Here is a 19,207-nt window from a genome sequence, read left to right as displayed (position 1 = left end):
TTTCCCCCTTTCTCTTTCCCCCTTTCTCTTTCCCCCTTTCTCTTTCCTGATGTGATTCCCCTCTTTGTTTTTGCCCCACTTGGCAATTCAGAGGCCCAGCAATCAGAATTTTCATCGCTGGCTTGTTGCCACGTGAAAATCGAAGGCCTGTCTGGAGGCTGTTGAGGATTCACCCCCAGGAAAAGACTCTGGAGCTCCTTCCCTGTCTCCAGCAGGAGCTGCTGGAGCATCCCTGGTGTCCAAGGCCGTGGCAGACAGGCCTTTAATCCAAGCTGACCATCCCTGTCAGCTCAGCTCACATCACAAAACTGCTCCCATTCACTGCAAAGCTGGTTTATTTTGAGGGCCAAACTTCTGTATAAAAAGGCAAAGGGAGTTTTTTGAGAAGTGCAGCGGGACAGAAACAGGGCTGGCTGTGAAGTCCCACGCTGGCTCTGCAGAATTGCCATTGTGTTGTTTTCCCTGGTTTTAGCAGGAGGAAAGCAGGAAGCACAACTGGGATAAATGTCATCAGCACAGCACCCGCCCCCTGCTCGACTGGGAGCCGAGGGGGAAGGCAGATGTTGAGCAAACAGGGAAAAACAAGAATATACCAGTTGTGGAGTGTAACCCCGAGTGCTTTTCCCATGCTGGGTTAGCAGGAGGGATGTGTGGCTTATAAAGCTGTAGATAAGGACACCTTTATTAGCAGTGGATTGATTGCAGATACAGGAAACACAGGGTTCAATAACACCCCCCTGTATATTTAACTTGCCCATATTTCCACTTCCTTAGGCCCTTTGTCACAGCAGCAGAGTCTTCACCACCTTTTACCTTTTTTTTTCTTTTTTTTTTCATTTTTTTCTGTCTTGTTTCCTCCTCCTTTACCCGAAGTAAACCTGTTTACTGCACCTGCTGCTGAGATAATTGACTGCTAAATAAATCATTACACGCCAGCTTGAAAATACGGAGGGGAGGGGAAAAAAAAATTGTTATTTCTGGCTTTTAGAAGAAAAAGTATCAAATTGTACATTAGCTGCGGTTTTATGTAGCAAGGGAAAATGGAGTTAGAATAAATTTAGCCATGTCCTCTAGTGTTGAATCGTGAGGGCATCTGTCATGTTTAATAATGCTCCTGACCTTTAGGATTATTGAAGTTGAAATTTTCTCTCTGGTCATTTGGGGGTACTTGAGCACTGTCAGATTTCTCGTGTCTCTGCTGAGCCTCCAAAGGCACCCTCTTAATGCTTCGTGAGCTGGCGATGATAATTCATTAAAGAAATTTGTTTTCCCGCTCTCAAAATGGTTTCCTGAAGGAATGTGAAATGTCACCGTGGTCACTGAATTTTCGTGTGTGTCCCATCCCTCAGCATTGCTGCAGCCTCACTGCTGGCCTTGGAATTGCTCCACGAGGTAGTGCTGATGCTCCTGTGGGTATCAAATGCTCAGTGCAGCACCTGGAGGTACAGGACACAACAAACATCCCCCAAAATGATCCCTGTGCTGTCCCTGAGCTCGGGGGGGAGCTGGTTTTGGGGTTATTCCAGCTGTGAACTGTCACAATAACCACGGTGGAGGACAATTCAGCATCTTTGCTGAGCTTGTGAGTCCTGTCAGGATGCTGCAAACTAAAACCTGGGCAGAAAAGAGTGATGCATAATATGGAAACCAGGCACCTTTGGCTGTTCCAGCTGCACTGGAGGAAGGGCAGTTGAGCTGTAGCGTGGTACCCTCTGGAAAACATTCCTGAGACTCCCTACCTGAAGTGTGTGGGGCAAGATTTCTACAACAGAAGGTGGGAGGTGGCAACTATCTGCAGTGTTGGCAGCCTTGGTACAGAAACATCTCCACCTGCATCTCTGTGGGCATGTGAGTGTAGTCAGAAATCTCTGTTCCTCCTTTCCTGCCCCATGTGCAGTTGGCTGGACTCTCTCTTCCCATTTTTCCTAGTTTCCTTAAGGTTTCAGGACCTGGGGCCATGCCAGGCTGTTGGCACACCCCTGTGTTACGGGCAGCTGCCCTTGCCCCTCTGGTGTGCTGCAGCTCCAGCAGGCAGGGACTGGCTGTCCAGAAGGATCAGCCAGTGTTCCTCTCTACTACACCATCCCAGGATATCCAGAGTTGGGAGGGACCCACAAGGATCCTCCAGTCCTGCACAGGACACCCCAACAATCCCACCCTGTTGGGAGTGTTGGTGAAGTGACAGACATTGGGCAAGGGGTGGATATCCTGGAATGTCAGTTTTCCCCATTATCCCTGTGGGTGTTTTTTCCCTGCACTACCCCTGCTCTTGCTGTGTGAGTGTTGTGTAGAGCAGTTGTGTTCTGCAAGACAAGGGATTATTTGGCCTGTCCAGTAAATTTGAGGTTTGTGCCCCACAGTGCATCGGGAGGGGTTGATTTTTGTGTAGGTTAAAAAACGCTGGGAAAGGTGTGTGTTCTGCTGGGGAGAGGTACAGAAAGGCTGGCATGTGGAAGGGATGCTCTTTGAATAGCTGGGATGTGTTCTGAGCTTGAGTGGCAGGAAAGGCAACATCTCCCCTTTTGTAGAGCAGGGACTGATGGAGCCACTTAGGAAAATGCTTCAAGTCAGCTCCACCTTGTGACCGGCTAATAGAGCTTCAGAGCTCCTGCAAATGCTGTTTTCTTCCCTGCAGAAGGCAGGCAGGTCTGTTCAGAGAGCAGGGCTGGGGGTTGGCAGAGCCTCAGAGTCACCTCTGTGTGAAGGAGAGAACCTGTGCTGGTCCCTGACTGGGACTCGGAGCGAGGAAAACGTCAGGATGTGATGGATGTGCATTTTTGACACTGTAGTCACTGAACACTAGTCCATGGAGAATTTGAACTTGTAATTTTGATTAAAGTGATTGATTTTAAATCAGCCTGAGTTCGTTTTGGGCCATTAGAGGGTATTTAAAAGGAAAATAACTTTAATTAAATTAGGAGCATGTAAGCATCCTGCTCTGCTTTCTAAGCAGAACTTCTGGGGGGTTTTAAAATCTTATTCCCTCCAGTTGTTTGTTGGCACATTTTAAGATTAAAAGCAATGCAGAATTATTAAAACCAACAAACTTGTTCTAAGCAAACCCTTAAACTTCATTTGAAGTTTTTCCTTTGAGAAAACACCCAGTTTCTGTTGCTGTGTAAAGCAATTCCTGTCCATCCACCTGTCTGTGCTCCTAATCCACCTCCTGTCAGGAAGGCTGCCCAAAGTGCTTCCCTTTTATTTGTAAAACATCCTTTTTAGGCTACAAACATACCTAAAACATTCAGTTTATAGAAAGAATCAAATAAGGAAGATAAAAGGCTATCTGTGTTTCGCTGCTGTGAAATGGGAAGACATAATTTATGCTCTGGATCTCCCGTCGTCGTGATTAGTGACCTGAGGCTGTTGAACTTCCTCTTTATGGATTGGGAAAATGCTGTGACAGTTTTCAAGGGAATTGCTCTCTTTGAGTTTAAAGAGATGAAAATGGGTCTGCTAACAAGGACCAGCTTCAGTCTGTGCTTTCATATTCTTCACGTTTTTTAAAAAAAAAAAAAAGAGAGAAAAAGGCAAAAAAAAAAAAGAAAAGGCAATTGGCTGCTTTGATATGTGTGAACCCCAGGACCCTGCCAGGCACAAGCTGCAGAATGTGGAATATCAGACAGTGCTGCAATGGATGGCAAGGGATCTGCAGGCAGGTGTTCCCTCAGATGCTTTTTGGAATGTCTGTTGCCAAAAAAGATTGGGAAACAATGCTTTCCAAAAAGGAAGCTGCTGTTTGCTGTTGGTGTTCCCATTCTGATGTGCTGTAATGGTTCACATACTGATATTACAAAACAATTCCTAAACCCAGGAATTCTTGATCCAGGATGATGATGATGATGGTCACCAGCAGGGACTGTGATTCAGTGTTTCCCTGCCTCAGCTGGGGCAGGTTTGTAAGGAAACACCTGGAAATTGTATCCTGATTCCTGGGACCTTTCAGTGGGATTTCCCACGCCCTCAGTTCATCCAATGTAAATGTTGGGATTTTGAGGTAGTTTGGACCTTTTAAGCTAAAAACTTTACTCTCCAAAGTGCAGAATTCCCACAGAGTGGTGAAATATCACCATAACCCTTTATCTGGGGGTGCAGCTGTTGTGGTCTCTGCAGGGTTGGGTGTAACCTGTGCTGCAATCCCTGCTCTCCATCATCCTCCCCGGCCTTTGGGAAGGGCACATCCCTGGAACATGCTCCATCCCCCTGGAACATGCTCCATCCCCCTTGGAACATACTCCATCCCCCTTGGAACATGCTCCATCCCCCTGGAACATGTTCCATCCCCCTGGAACATGCTCCATTCCCACGGGTTGGCTGTTCCTGGTACCAGAGAGGCCTGATGGATCCCTGTCCTTGGTGTTTAATATTGATGCTGAACATGGAGGGGGTGATTAAACCCCTGGGCTGTTTGTTACTAATTATCAGGCCAGGAAAATAAACAGCTGGGAGCATATCTGGGGCATTCCTGCCTTTGAAAGGCATTAACTGCCCAGTAAATATTTAAATATGAGCTAATATTGCATTATATTACAGATTAATTTATTGCTGCACTCATTGGAAAGCACTTGTAGGACAAGTGCTGTAGTTTGCAATAGTTCAAGCGTTGGGAAATGGGTTTGGATTTGTCAGTGTTGCTTGTGCCAGTGCATGAATATTTGATTTTATTTCACTTTGCTAAGGTACTGAACACTCAGTGAGCTCCAGGCCTTTGAGGTCAGGTTCCCAGAGAGATGTTACAGCCAGAACTGAAGACAATTGCACAGGCTTCTCAAATATGTGCTCCAACACTGCTTTAAACAGGCTTCTCTCAAAGAGAGAGGGAGAACTCCTGATTTTATTACATAATCTCTAACACTTTAATTTTTCCCCAAAGAGACTCCTCCTGCTCAGCAGTTTGAAGGACTGAGTTCATGGAGATGTTAAAAACAATCTCCTAACTCCTGCTGAGAAGCTGGCATTTGTTAGGAGGAAGCTAATGGGAATCATGAGCTCCCTCTAAACCAGTCAAACCAAGTTTTATACAAATTTCCTGAATAACTTTTAGTAATTTTATTTATTTTTTTTTTTGTAAGGTACTCTGCCAGCTTCTGCATTTCTGGGTAATGGTTGCACACAGAATTCTCCTGTTTTCAATAAGTCTCTGGAAGAACTGGCTGTGATGATGTGCTTGATAGAAACCCCTGTGCCCAGAACAAGGGGAAAGGCAAAAACCCTTCATTAACATTACAGGAGGATTTCGGAGGCAGGAGCCTTTGAATTGGGCAAAAAAATGGGTTCCATCCAATGCCTCCAGTAATAAAGTAAATTAATTTGAGTTCTACATGAGGACTGAATGGGTTATGGAACTACTGGTTGGTCTCAAAGTTATTCTGCTGCTGGATCCCTGACTGAATTAACACCTTGACTTTTTAAAATGGGAGCTATTAGTGGCTTCATTTGTTAGAGCTGTAATGCTGTGACGATTATATTGCCCAAGACAAACGATTAGCCTTAGAAACTGTATGTTAGCTTGGCTGGCTGTGTTCCCTTTAATTCCAGAGTGCACATGGTCTGTACTATATGTTTAAAAACTCTATTTCTGTGTTTCACGTCTCCTTTTCTCATGGATCATCGTAGTTGTCTGGATGTTTATGCTTTCAGGGCCTGAGAAAAGGGTTTTTTTTTTCCTTTGTATCTCTCTCTCCCAACTTTTCCTTTGAGCATTTTTCTTTTCTAGCAGGTAAATGGATCCATTTTATTCCCAGTGTAGTTATTTCTGATTTTAGTGGTTTCAATATCTGGCTATTTCCAGATGAATGGAGCCCATCTTTCCAATCTCCGGGTTCAGATGAGATTGCAGCCTGTGGAGCCGGTGTGGGGGATGTTTGTTTAGCGCTGATTTACATATAAATACAAAGAAAAACCACAAAGTCTGGTGCTGCTAATTCTAGCTATGGATACCGGGGCATACGGCAACAATCTGTATCAGAAATGTGGGATAAGAGCCAGTTGTATCTCCTACAACTTGACATAATTTTTTTTAGATTCCTGCTTTGTTTTCTTGATTAGCTGCTCTGGTTGTTGCACACTAATTACTGGCAGTGTTTTTATGAAGGCTGTGTCGTGCCCCTGTTTATCAGCCAGTGCCTCAACAGCCTCACATGAAGCACGTGTAGAAAGCTGATTTTTTTTTTCCCCTGCTTTAAAACATTGACTTATTCTGTAACACACGTTTGGTGCAGGTTCTTAGAGGATGTAAACATTGAAGTAACTGACCATTTCATAAGCAAATTACATCCTCCGAGGAGCTGCACAAGGAAACATTTACTTTCCAGGCATTTATTTTCCAAACACACTTTATTTCCTGATGGGAACAGCATTGGCTTTTGTGGTGAAATGGCCAAGTCACAGGACCTGGCTAATCAGTCTTTATTTATTTTTTTTTCCTTTTCTTTTTATAATTTCAAACCCCAGCCTGTTTGAAGAGGTGCTTTAATTTTGCCTGTCCTAAAATTCCCCTGCCCATGAGGTGATATTTTAACAGCCCTGTGACTGTTCAAACTCTGGGTAGGGTTTGCAGAGCAAACTGTCTCCTGATTGTTTTATCCTCCAGCTCTTGGTATGTCTTTGTTCAAAGGTAAACCCCTTGGTGAGACGGTAAAGAAAATGTGGCCTCTTGATATTTGAAAGGTGAGAAATCTATTTAAACTGTATATGATGGCTTGGAACAGCCCCAGTGCCTTGTGCTGCTTGTGTTAATAGAAGTGATAAATACTGCAGCTGGTGGGGCTCAGCAATTAGATTGGAGCTGTATATACCATAAATGACATTTAATGGCAAATGCCAGGCATGGCCTGAATGGTGTCTTCATTTCAGTGTTGCACTTCTTCTGGATGATGCTTAAAAAACCTTAATGGAATTTAATTACCAGAGCCTGTATTGGATGATTAGTTAAGTGCATTTGTGGTACCATTAGTTGGAGGTGACTGTCTGCTCATGATGCCTGGTTTGCTGGACCCTGTGTGGGGTGAGCACAGCAACAGGGATGCTGAGGAGGGTCCCTGTCCCTCCAAATTCCCTTCTGTGGGAAAGGCATAATGGATTTGGGAGAGGGAGCACACACGAACAGGCTGGGATCAAAAAATACTGCTTGTTGCTTTTTCTTCCAGTGATTTGAATTACAGCCTGTTCGTGGCTCCTCAGCTCTGTCTCTGCTGTGCAGGGCTTTGTGATGTTTGTAGGATCACAGTAGGGATGTGTCACCTCCACAGCTTCCCCTGTGCTTTGCCCCCTGGCTGTAACATACACACAGAGGTGCAGCAGCTCCGGGGGTTGTGAAGGATCTTCACCGACAGCAGGAATCCCAGAAAACCTGGAGATGTGGTTTGCTCAGATAAAAATAGGATGGACCCCACTGGCTGTGCATCCACTGGCTGTGCATCCACTGGCTGTGCATCCGTGCTCTGCTTCCCTCTTGGGAATCTGTGAAGGCAACACCAATTTTATCTCATCAGACACAGCCCCGTTTATCTGCTCCGGATGCAGGGCTGCAGACAGCTGGGGATTGTCCCCAGGAAGGGAGCAGTCAGCTGGGGAGAGCTTTTTGTGTCTCTCAGGGGGAGGAGGAAATGGGTGGACAGGCTGTGTCCCAGCCCTGCCAGCCACCGTTAAACAGGCTCCTTCCCGGTGCTCGGCCCTGGCAGTGACTTTGTGCCTCTGGGATGATTTTGTGCCCCTGGGATGATTTTGTGCCTCTGGGATGACTTTGTGCCCCTGGGATGATTTTGTGCCCCTGGGATGATTTTGTGCCCCTGGGGTGATTTTGTGCCCCTGGGGTGATTTTGTGCCTCTGGGATGATTTTGTGCCCCTGGGATGATTTTGTGCCTCTGGGATGATTTTGTGCCTCTGCTCCGCGTCACCGACACCGGGAACCACAGATGGGATCCCGGGAACGTCAAAGGGAAACGGAGCAGAAAGATACCACAAAGGGATTAAATGAGCTAGCAAGCAATGACCCATAACCTTCATGAAAGATCTTATCATAGTTTTATTTTAAACCAGTCAGGGTTTAAGCATAACTGCCTTTTTTTTTTTTTTTTTTTTTAACAAGATGAAGTTATCTTTTGTCATTTAGGGTTGCACTGAAATTTTAAGGGTGCCTTTGTACTGGGGTGGATTTCACTCAAAAATCAAAACAGGTGACTTGCTAATTCTTTTGGCACAGCAAGCAGCTTTGTTTCTAGTAAAGCTGAAAAGTTTATGGAATCAATACTGCAGTTTGTTTTAAACACAGACATCTCTGTGGTCAGTACCTGAAATGAGTGATGTTCTTTTTCTCCTTTAAAAACCTGGATGAGGCCGTGTTCAAGGGAAGATACCTGAGTGACACTAAATAAAACTAAGAGCTGGGAGGTAACATCAGTGCCAGATTGGTTGAGTTTTGTAAAAAAGGTGCTCATTTGGTTGAGCTTTGTCTTAGAAGTGCATCCAGTTGAAGCAAACGAAATTCAGTGCTAACTCCTGATGAGGCAGATTTTGCTGTTGAATTCCCTGAGGTTCAGGCAGCCTTTTAGTGCTGTTTATTGCAGTTTCTGAGGGATCTTTGCCCAGTTCTCAGCTGCCAGAATTATTCTTTGTCTGTCGTGGGTGCCCGCGGAGTTCTTGCCTCGCCCCACCAGAACATCTCGTGCTGGGGAAGGTGGCAGCGTGGCAAGTTTGGGTGGTGCAGTTCTGGGGATCTGAAGGCTGTGTTTTTAAGACAGTCTGGCAGCTCTAATGCCAAACCACCCACACTGGGAGACAACATATGGCAGCCACTCGGAATTAACATGCGGATGAGTCACGCCTCACCCACCGCTCCGCTGAAGGCTCCAGCCTTGGGGGCTGGTTCTGAGGGTTTGGCTGCCTGGCCACGTCCTGCCAGTGCACTGAACAACCTTGCACGTGGTGTGTCGTGATGTGAAACTAATTTTGGCCACGTTTTGCACTGTTTTAAAGGCGTAGGCAAACAGATTGTTGTTTTATGTATCACTATACGTGTGTAGGCTGAGGTTTGCAGGTGCAGTTATGGGACTTTCCCCTCTCCTTCTGTAGGAAACAAGTCTACAAATAACCTGTCTGTGATGTTTGGGCGTGTTTGCCAACAGTGTTGCTTCCAGTTCTGTAGAAACTGCAGCAAAGATCAAGAGCAAAGAATATTCTCAACAAAGCAGGGTGGCTCTGAGCAAAAGGCCTGTGTACCCTGGAGGTGTCCAAGTGCTTTGGACCCAATGTGAAAGGCTGGAATTTAGGGGAAGGTGTGTGTGTGTGAGGCGTGTTTTACATCTCAGAGTTACTTGTACACGAGGCTGAATTAATTTCCAGCCCCGCTGAGGTGACTTTGTGAATTCCAAAACGAGTTTTTATTTGTGAATAAAAAGGACACAGGAAAAAAACCAACCGTAAACAGTCACCAAATGTCAAGCGCGAGGCGTGGCGAGAAAAATCCGATATTGTTTTGTCAATAAATTATGCTCTCTCCTGCACTGATCACAGAAATGGGCCTTTACCCTGGAAACAGCAATATTTGATACCCCAGGCAGCTCATTCCCAGCTCAGCTCACACTGAGCGAAGCCACTGATCGATTCTCCCCGAGCCTTCTCATTTCCTGCCTTCCCCTCCCGCCTCAGTCAGCCCCTGCTTTGTGCCCTGCCTTGGGCACCAGCTGAGCCACCCAGGCGTGTTCCTGTTAGAAAAGCTCTCGTGGATGGAACAGTCATTAGATAACACGAGCAGGTTTAGAGGGGGCAGCCTTTGTGTGGGTTCAGGGCGACAGGGACGGCCCTGCCCGGGCTCTTGTGAGGATTAATCTGCGTTGTTGCCACGTCCTTGCTTTCATTTCACATTTTTTTTTCATTTCTTGCTGAACGCTGACAATGCCTCTGTGTTTGCAAGGAGTAATTATGTGTTGCTACGCGGGCGGCTGAATTAAATAATCAAGCTGCAAAAATAACATTCATTTGGAGTAATAAACCTCTGGATTTCCAAGCTGGGTTTGCCTGGCTTGCAAACAGCTGATCGGGTTTCCTAATTAATTAGCAAGCAGCCTACAAAAAAGATATCCTGAGAATGTGAAATTACATGGGCTGTTGTGGAGAGGGAAGAGAAATAATCCTTGCTGGATCTCTTTAGCTCCTGATACCCGGATAGTTTCATTTGTCCCCCCCCTGCTGCTTTTTTTTTTTTTTCCTCCCCACTGGTTTAGTGGTCTCTATTTTTCTTTTTCTCTCCTCTGAATATTAGTAAGTGTCAAAATTCTAAGTGTAAAAAACAGCTCTGCAGTTGGAGTAGAAATATTGGAAGCAGTTCCACATGGCAGGGAAGGGCCAGGAAGGGATGGAGCAAATCAAATGTACCACTGGAGTCAGGCACATCACTGAGCATCATTGCAACTGTTTGTGTGAAGTGAAATCTTTATTTTGAGGGTGCAAACAATGCCCCAAAGGAGGAGGTTAATTTATATTGTTAAAAAAACCCCACAACCCTTGGCTTTGTGGGGCCAGAGCTGCTTTGCTGCTGTGCACAAGATGTTTATTTTTACGCTGTTAAAATATTTAACGTGTAAATTAAAGTACCACAGAGAATTTGGTAGCTTAGAATGAATCCCATTATTATTTCTTCTCTGATAGAAAAATTTCATAGTGGAAAACACATTGGAAAGGGGGAGATGTTCTTTTCCTTGTTCCTGTTTTGCTGTTTGTGTCTCTGCAAGAGCTGCTATTCCCCCACTCCCGCGTGCCCATCTGTCATCCCCAGCATTTGGGATATTGTTTCCAAAGCTAGTTGTGATTTAACATGGATCTAAATAGGGCAAGTAGTGAAGTACACTGATTAAATCCCTCTGGGAGAATGTGCAGGACATCTGTGGTGGTTTGCACAGTGTGGTTACTCATAACCCTGGAAGGGGAGAGTGTTGGAACCTCGGGAGCTCCGAGCTGGGATGAGCAGGAATTCTGTGTGGAGCCTGTTCTAAGGGAAACAGGCACCTTGGAATTGTCACAGGGGCTGTGGAAATCACAACATTCCCTACTTTTTTAAAGAGAAACCTGCAAGATTATTTTTTTTTCCTCCCTCCAAGGCAGGGGCTCATTTTAAATCGAAGTTGACCAGATGCTTGTGAACTGGGGAGGCTTTAATCCACTTACAGGTTCCATCTCATTCTTGTTCAACACCCAGAACTGATTCATGTTGTTTCAAAGGAACAAAACCCGAAATGTCAGCACGAACAAAACCCCCAAGTGAGCACTTTGTGAGTGCTGCAGCAGAAGACAATATTTTCATTTAAGGGGAGAGTGTGGTTTTTGTAGCACAGGGAATCGTTTGGAGCCGACAGAAAGGCACTTTGAAATTTAAAAGCACTTGCCACGGCTGCAATTTCTGCCAGTCTGAATTTGGCAGGTGACTGTCTACGGCTTTTCAGATGTAAAGGTGTCAAAAAAAAAATTAAAAAAAAAAAAAAAGTCACACTTCAGGAACTGGGGGACACTTCTTTTGTGTGCACATGGCTCTAAAATAAATAGTCTGCCACAGAAGTTGGCGCCTTGACACCTCTGAGTATAGTCTGCTTTATAAATGACATACATATTTAGAAAGTTGGCTGACAAAATAGCATGTCTAGGAATTTCTGTGCAGTGAAGGATGTAAATGTGAAAAGGAAGACTCTGACAGACGTTTTATATATTTTTAGGGAGATTGAAGCTTCAGGTTAAAACCCACAAAATCATCCATATTCCAGAGGAAGTACAGAAAATGCTTCTCGGGGTGAAGCTTTTAAATTAATTGGACAAAACTGACCAAAACTGGTAAAAAGAGCTGTTTAGGAAGGAGATCACACCTCCCCCTTAAAACAAACAAACAGACAAACAAACAAGCAAAAAACTCTAAACTCCACAACCCAACCAACCCACAGCCCAAACCCCAACCCCTGAGGGAGAGCACAAATAGCAGCTTATTAGTACATTAGAATATTTTTGGTTGCAACCTTGTCCAGAGACCTTTCTGTAAAAAAACTGATTAAAAAAGTTACACATCCCATTGCAAATGATATTTTTGTCCCTGCTTTCTTTCCGTGTGGAGGCACCGAGTTATTCCATGGGCAGCATCCCACGATTCCATGACCAGGAGCCAATCAGCAGCATGGAGCCACGAGTCTGATAATCTTTAAGACTGGCCATCTTCATCCATCTTCTCATTTCTAATTCCCTTCAGATGACTATTTAATATAATTTAGTGTTCAGAAGTTCAGGGTTGAAGTGGGGGTAGAGTCTGTGTTCATCCCACGCCTTTTGGCCTGGTTGTGTTTTGATTTTATCACCTGTTCTGGTGCTAATTCTAACTTCATATTTTTTCTCCCTGGTTTTAAAAGATACATTATTGAAGTGTGGTTCTCTGTGTTAGGAACCCCCTGTAATTCCTTTTGCTTTGTCCTGCCCTGTGCCAGCGTTTTTCCCCTGCAGGCTCAGCCTGAGCCATCAGTCCCACTCCTGTTTGGCAGCGCAGGGCCATTCATCACTTCCCTAAAAACTCCTTCGATCCAGCCCCGCCTCCCGAAATCCAATCTCCCGGCTGAGAATCTGATTGCAGGGGAGGAAATGTTGTTGTTCTCCTTCGTGTGCCAGAGAAACCTCGAAACCCCTGGAATGAAGCACAGGGAGGGGAACAACTGAGGCATTCCGAGGGGTTCCCACTCAGAGTGGGAAGTGAAATATCTTCCCATCAAATTCAAACGCTTCAGCTGGCAGAAAGCTCCAGCCTGAGTGTAGATGTTATCCTTTTTTTTTTTTAAACTGTGGGATTTTTGAGTGATGAGGTGATAAAATGCTGCCAAACCCAGTAAATGCTTTGCCTGCCTCCTTTGTGTGTTCATGTGTGAATATTCCTGATGAGCTCCTGGGTAATCCCCTGCTATCCCATTTCTTTAGTGCATATTGGGGAGCATTGGCAGTGAAGCTTCCAGGGGATGTGGCAATCAGCAAAAACTCTCTTTGCTTTGGCTGAATGGCAAAAAAGGGTATTTTGGGAGGAGGGCAGAGGGTGAGGTGGTCCCTTATGGCAGCAAGTGGGAAAACCTCACTTCCAACCAGCGATTTCTTCTCTCCAGAGTATCCGAACGCTTTGGAAGTGCTGACCTTGGCCTCATCCCTGCCCTGCTAAAAGCCCTGTGCTGTTCCAGGATAGAATTAGAAACAGAGAGAGGGAAGTGGAGTGATGGCATCACCACCTCCTTTAGAGCCTTGGCCTAATTCACAGGAAAGCTGTGACCTCCCAGCTCTGTGTGATGCCAAGGAAGCAGTGAAAACATTTCAGTGTTGATCCCTTCCTTTTTGCTGGAATATCATCCCAGTGTGTGCAGATGTTAAAGGATGTGCCTTCACACGGAATTTGTACACCCTCAGAATTCCTTCTGCAAAACTGTCCCCTCTTAGCAGAGTTGCAGCCTTTCATTCATCATTTGCTGCCTTTGTCCTCTGCTTTTTTCTGAAATATAATAATTTACTCTCTTTTCTTGGATCTCTCCCTTGGCTGCTCGTTGTTGTTCAGACTTGGGATGGTTTGGTTTGTAGATAACTCTTTGTAAGCACCTTCCATTCCTGATTTCTAGTCCTCCTCTTCCCCCTGATATCATTTGCTATTCAAAACCACCTCCACCACCAAATCCCAGAGTGGATTTTTCAGTCCTCCTTCCTGGTTCCCCATACAGATGCACTTGTGCCTCCTTCACACTGCTCCTTGGAGGGTTGTATTATTTGAGAGACCCCTGACTTCAGTGGCACAAACCCAGGAAATAAAAGCATTAAGCTGTTATTGCTTGTTGTAAACTGCCCTCATATAAAAGGGAGTGGGTTTTTGTGCCACAGAGGGATGGTTTGTGTGTTCAAGAGTGGGGGCTTTCTCCTCCCACCTAAGGAATGCAAAGAGAATCCCCAGAGAAATGCTTGGGTTGTTGGGATGTTTCCCATCATTTCAAGCAGTCCCTGTTAGCACTGATAGAATTTATGAACTCTTAGTGAGAGGGTGACAGATTATTTCCTTGTACTTATTTTGTCTCCAGGATTCAGGGAGGCTGCTCACAAAAGCTGTGCTGCAGGAGAACAGACGAGTCTGCAACCCCAATTTTGGAACAGCAGGCGCCAGAAATCAGAGCTACCTCTCACTCCTTGTCCTTTTGATGTTTTCATGCATTAGACAAGCTCGTTGGCTTTGATTGCAAACGTGCTATTTAAAAAAAAAAACCACCAACCCAACAGAGCAGGATCAGGTTTCTCCTGCACAGCCCAAGTGTTGTTCTTGAATGGGCTTTGAGGATTCGAGTGCATCTCGTGTGGAAGTGGTGGATCAGTCACAAACTTTTCTGGCACAATGCTGCCACTGGCAGTGATTTTCTGGTATTGCACGTGGTTCTCATCAAAGGCTTCACCAAGTGCTTTGAATGGGAGGGTTTTGATGTTTGTGAAGCAGAAACGCTGTGACAACAACCGGGCTGAGGGGAACAGGAGAGACAACAGGAACCTCCCGGGCCAGTAACCTGTGGTTTAACTTGGAAGTGTAAATGTTTTAGGAGCAATCCTAGAAGGGTCTAGAGAACTGTAATCCAGAAAAACACGAACTTGCAGTTACCTCATGCCAAAAGAATGTTATTTTCCCTTCAGGCTTTTGTTTCTTCAAGTGTTTTGGAGCAGCAGGAGGAATTGCTGACCGAGGGCTTCAGAGATAAACTGAAGCAGAGTCTGTAATGACTTGATCTAAAAATTCTCTTTTTAAGTGGTGGTTATGCTTCAGTTTCCTTCTAAGAAGGAACAAATTGGTGGCTGGAGAGTCTCAATGAAAAAGGAGCATTTGAGGAAGATAGTTTTGTGTAGATTTTGCTGTGAGGTTCATGAGCAGTCAGAGCCTGTAATTACTGTGATTGAAGTGCAGCATCCTATTCTTTTGTGTAATAAAGAACATCTATGATTATATCTGAATCCATCTGTCCCTGGGGGGGGGGGAATTCTATTATCTCTTGGTTTCAACTATTAAAAAAGAGTTGCATTGAATTATGTTACTATTGGTATTCTTTTTTGAGTGTTTGGCCATAAATACTTCATGGTTATAGAAATAGCAGACTAAGTCCATGCTGCATGAGGCCAGAAATTCCAATCCTTTTCTAATCCCTGCCTTTTCTTTTCTTGGGTTAATTAATGTGAGTGAATAGATTAGTGTTTGCTGGTCAGATGCACAGAGAGGTACAACTGCAGGAGGTTCTTGTTGCCTTTGAAAATCCATCTGTCCTCAGCACGTTGCCCCAGTTCGGCGTCGGGGAAACGCTTTCCTCCTTTTTGGGTTTTTCCTCCTTTTTGGGTTTTTCCTCTTTTTTTGGGTTTTATCTCAGGTTTCATTGTGAAAAACTTAGAAGGTTGTGTCGGGTGTGGTGTGATTTCCCTTTTTAGTAATGCCTTTAGACCTTGTTTTTCAGAGCAAACGGGACCATCTCCTCATGAACGTCAAGTGGTACTATCGCCAGTCGGAGGTCCCAGACTCCGTCTATCAGCACCTGGTCCAGGACAGGCACAACGAGAATGGTAAGTCAGGCTTTCTAGAGCCAGGCCTGCTTTGCCTTGCTCTCAGTTTGAGGTTTTAACAAAGCAAGAACACTTTTGCATCGGGGTGTGAAGCAAGGAGGGGATGAAAACAATCTATCAGCTGGTGGTGTTTCTCCCCTGCCTCGTTTAACTCCTGTACCCACAGCTGTATTCAGATGCATTTCTGTGATGTATTAAACAGACCCTTAAGAGACAACAGAAAACAAAACCAACACTGAATCCTTTGTAGGCCTTCTGTGCTAATTACTAAGTGAAGACCAAATTATCCGGAGGAATTGTGAATCTCTCCTGATTTTTGTGGAGAACTGTGTGTTTTACATTCCTGCCCCTCACCCACGTGAATATTCCCCGTGATTAATATTGCAGGGAGGGATGGAGCTGAAACACTCACAGCTCCGTTTCCCCTTCTCTCTTTGCAAAAAACAAGCGTGATCTTGGGTTTAACAGAAGCAGAAAAACTTCAGTGTACATATCCCAGTGCCATTTATCTCTTGCCTCCAGGGAAGACATAACATTTGCTTCTGTTCTTACCAGGGAAGTTCCTTGAGGCAACTGTTCAAAATTCTGAAGATACTCCAAGGTGAACCGTGATGATAAAAGTTGATGATTGAAATATGGAACACAGCAACTTTTCTGGTGCCTGACAGTACAAAGCTGAGCACGAGTTCTCCTTTTAAAGGACATTCTGTGTGTGCTTTTGGCAAAAGCTCCACAAATCTTAACGTTTCTCTTACTAATTTATTGGAAACTTCTGACGATGAGATTACAGGCCCAGTGTCAGACAGGGAGCAGTTTTGATAGCATGGCTGCTTTTTTATGCACTCCTGGGCGAGTGTTTTCTTGCTCCTCAAAGGGGTTATGAAGAAGTCATGGAAAAAGTTGTGTTGTGTTCCAGTTTTTTGTTAACACTCAACATTTTTGGTGTTTCAACATGAATATCAATATTTACCTCAAAAGCCAGAGGACTAAGCAGTTAGTGCTGTCAAGATTCAGTTGAAGATTTTACATTAAATGTGCAAAACAGCCAAAACTTTACCCTGGAAAAGTCAGTAACAATTTAATTTCCTTATGTCCTTCCACCTTAATTCCTTCCCCCTAGGAGTCAGTGACAGTTTCCAGTGGTCAGTGGATAAATGTGTCATCCTTTTTCCTTAAAAGCTCTTTCCCTTCAGAAGATTTTTAGGTATGGCAAGGCAGAATTGATGTATAAGAATGGATATGCCATTCTTGCACATTAATTCTCATATCCCATCCTTTACAGGCCACATAAACAGAGCATTTGTCACCTTAATTAACCTGAGTGTGTTATCTGAGGACCATCCTCACACTTTGACCTGTAAAAAACACCTGCAAACTGGAATAGTGGCTCCAGCTAACGAGTTGGGGGGTTGTGTTTGTGCTTTCTGGCAGACTCTGGACGAGAGCTGGTTATCACAGACCCCGTTATCAAGAACAGAGAGCTCTTCATTTCAGATTACGTGGACACTTACCACGCTGCTGCCCTCAGGTGAGACACTGCGGGGCTGAGGTGGGCGAGAAAACCCTCAGTGACATGAGAGGGGCTTTTTCTGGGTTTGTGTGGGGTCATTAACACCCAGCTCAGCTTTCTCCTCCTCTCCCGCAGTAATTAACTGCTGTTATCTGCTCTCATTCAGAAACGGGCTGTAATTGTACAGTTTTAATCTCGGTTAATCGATGTTGCTCAGCAGATATTGTTTGCCGTCGTTGCCAGCTGAGGTCATCGCTGGTTCCTGCGGCAGCGCTGCCCTTCCCTGCTCCGGGTTTGATTGCCCTGGTAACGGTGGCATCTCCTGCAGCACGGGCTGCTGGGGTGTTGCCCTGATTAAATTGTGTTAAAAGGCTTTTTCTCCCGCGCCCTTGTCATTGTCACAGCTCAGAGCTCCATTAAACGCTGCCTGCACACCCAGAGGGAACTGTTCCTGCTCCCTGCCCTTCCCTGGGGGCTGCTGCTCTTGCTCACCGAGTGTTTGCCTGAGCTGTCCGAGCTGAGGGGGACACACCACCACTGCCAAATGTCTTCGGAGAAAAAGAGCCAGGCGTTATTTTTCAGCTGATTTTCAGCCTGCCAAACATGCCTGGATATTGTCAAAATGCAAATTGAATAATCTCCCTGCTAATAATGCTCAGATGGTGTTTCACCAGAGCCATCTGGAGACATTTTTGTGCTCAGAGTCACTTTGCTGAAGCCACTTTACTTCAAGACAAACTTAGCTCCTGTTCTATTGGGGGGGGGGAGTCTTTGATTTACGTGTTAGACTTCTTTTATAAACTCAGAGCATTCCAAGGGTGTACTACAAGCTCGTGGAATTCCACAGTGCCTTTGCAGAGTTACAGGAGGTCGATTTGCAATATTAAATGAGCATTCCCAGAGAGCAGCTAGCAGGAGGTTGGCTGTCCTGATGGAACCAAGCTGGAAATCTGGTTCAACAGAGAGAAACTCAACTGTGTGTCTGGAATTTTCCCTGGGAGTATTTTACCTTCTCTTCTACGTCCTTTCTGTTTGGTTTTCTTTTTTATTTTTTTCCTTTTAAAGAAAAGATAGAAATGGAAAAGTTAAAAATGGAATTTACACGTATGGCAAACAAACTAGAGAAATAACCTTCTCCCAGTGTACAAGTTGAACATAAGGATAATGGCACGTGGTGTAGGCAGAGTGTGTTGTGATGCATGAAAGGTTAACATGAAATTCTAATTTATTATAATACCAGATTATTCCTCTGCCCTCTGCAAACAAATGGACACAGGATGAATTGATGACAAACTGGGAAATCAAACCAGTGATTGTAACTACCAATCCTCTGCTCCAACAAGTGGAAAAATTTAACTGGAGCAGAGTTGTAGCTCCCTGTGGAAGTGTGTAATAAAAATGATGTGCTTAATTTTACCTGTATGGTGAACCTTTGTGGTGAGTGCAGCACTCCTTGTGTGAAATGCTGTGAACAAGATGTGCTGCTGCCACTGACACAGATAATGCAGCTTAGCTGGCAAATGCTTATTAACTGTCAGCTGAATTATTGAAAGGAAACTCAGTCTCTTTCCCCAGAACGCTTTTAAAATGTGAATTTAATGTGAATTATCAAAACAAATCCCCCTTCTCGTTTTCTGTCGTTCTAAATGACTAAACCAGGAAACCAGCAGCAGCCACCAGGGAGAAAATGGGTGTCAGGGAGGAGTTTGGCGTCGAGTGTTTGTGTGGGATGGGTGTTCCACACCTTGCTGATGTTCCATTGGAGCCTGGCATGGCCTGGGCAGTACCCAGTGCTCTCTGTGCTCTGCCAGCAAGGCCGTGGACTGGGAATTAGGCAATGCCAGGGGCAGTTCTGCAGGATCCCAGTATCGATTTTGGCTTCAAACAGCGGCGACTTTATTCCTCCTTCATCCTCCCGGGGGTGTTTCCCTCACCTGCAGCAGGTGAAGTGTTGGAGAGCTCACGTTCCCAGGCAGTTCTTAGCTGGCTGTTGACTGGGAAAGCCTTTTTAAAGTGCTTTACCCTGAAAAGATTAGGAAGGGGAGCAAGTCCAGCATTTCAGTGTCCCCCATGCAGTTGTTCAGGGATGCAGTTGTTCAGGGATGCAGTTGTTCAGG

General features: G+C 45.0%; 1 protein-coding gene across 1 annotated transcript in view; it reads left to right on the top strand.

Annotated features, from left to right (window-relative positions):
• The window catches only part of RERE (arginine-glutamic acid dipeptide repeats), a 167,345-nt gene that overhangs the window by 52,634 nt on the left and 95,504 nt on the right, over window positions 1-19,207 (top strand). Inside the window, 2 exon segments of the mRNA XM_027658296.1 lie at window positions 15,475-15,580; window positions 17,012-17,108. Coding sequence (XP_027514097.1) covers window positions 15,475-15,580; window positions 17,012-17,108 — 203 coding nt within the window.

The sequence above is a fragment of the Corapipo altera genome, unplaced genomic scaffold (genome assembly GCF_003945725.1).
Source record: "Corapipo altera isolate COAL_440 unplaced genomic scaffold, ASM394572v1 301, whole genome shotgun sequence".
Taxonomy (NCBI): domain Eukaryota; kingdom Metazoa; phylum Chordata; class Aves; order Passeriformes; family Pipridae; genus Corapipo; species Corapipo altera.
Note: the sequence above shows the minus strand (reverse complement) of the source record. Positions and strands in the feature narration are given on the sequence as shown.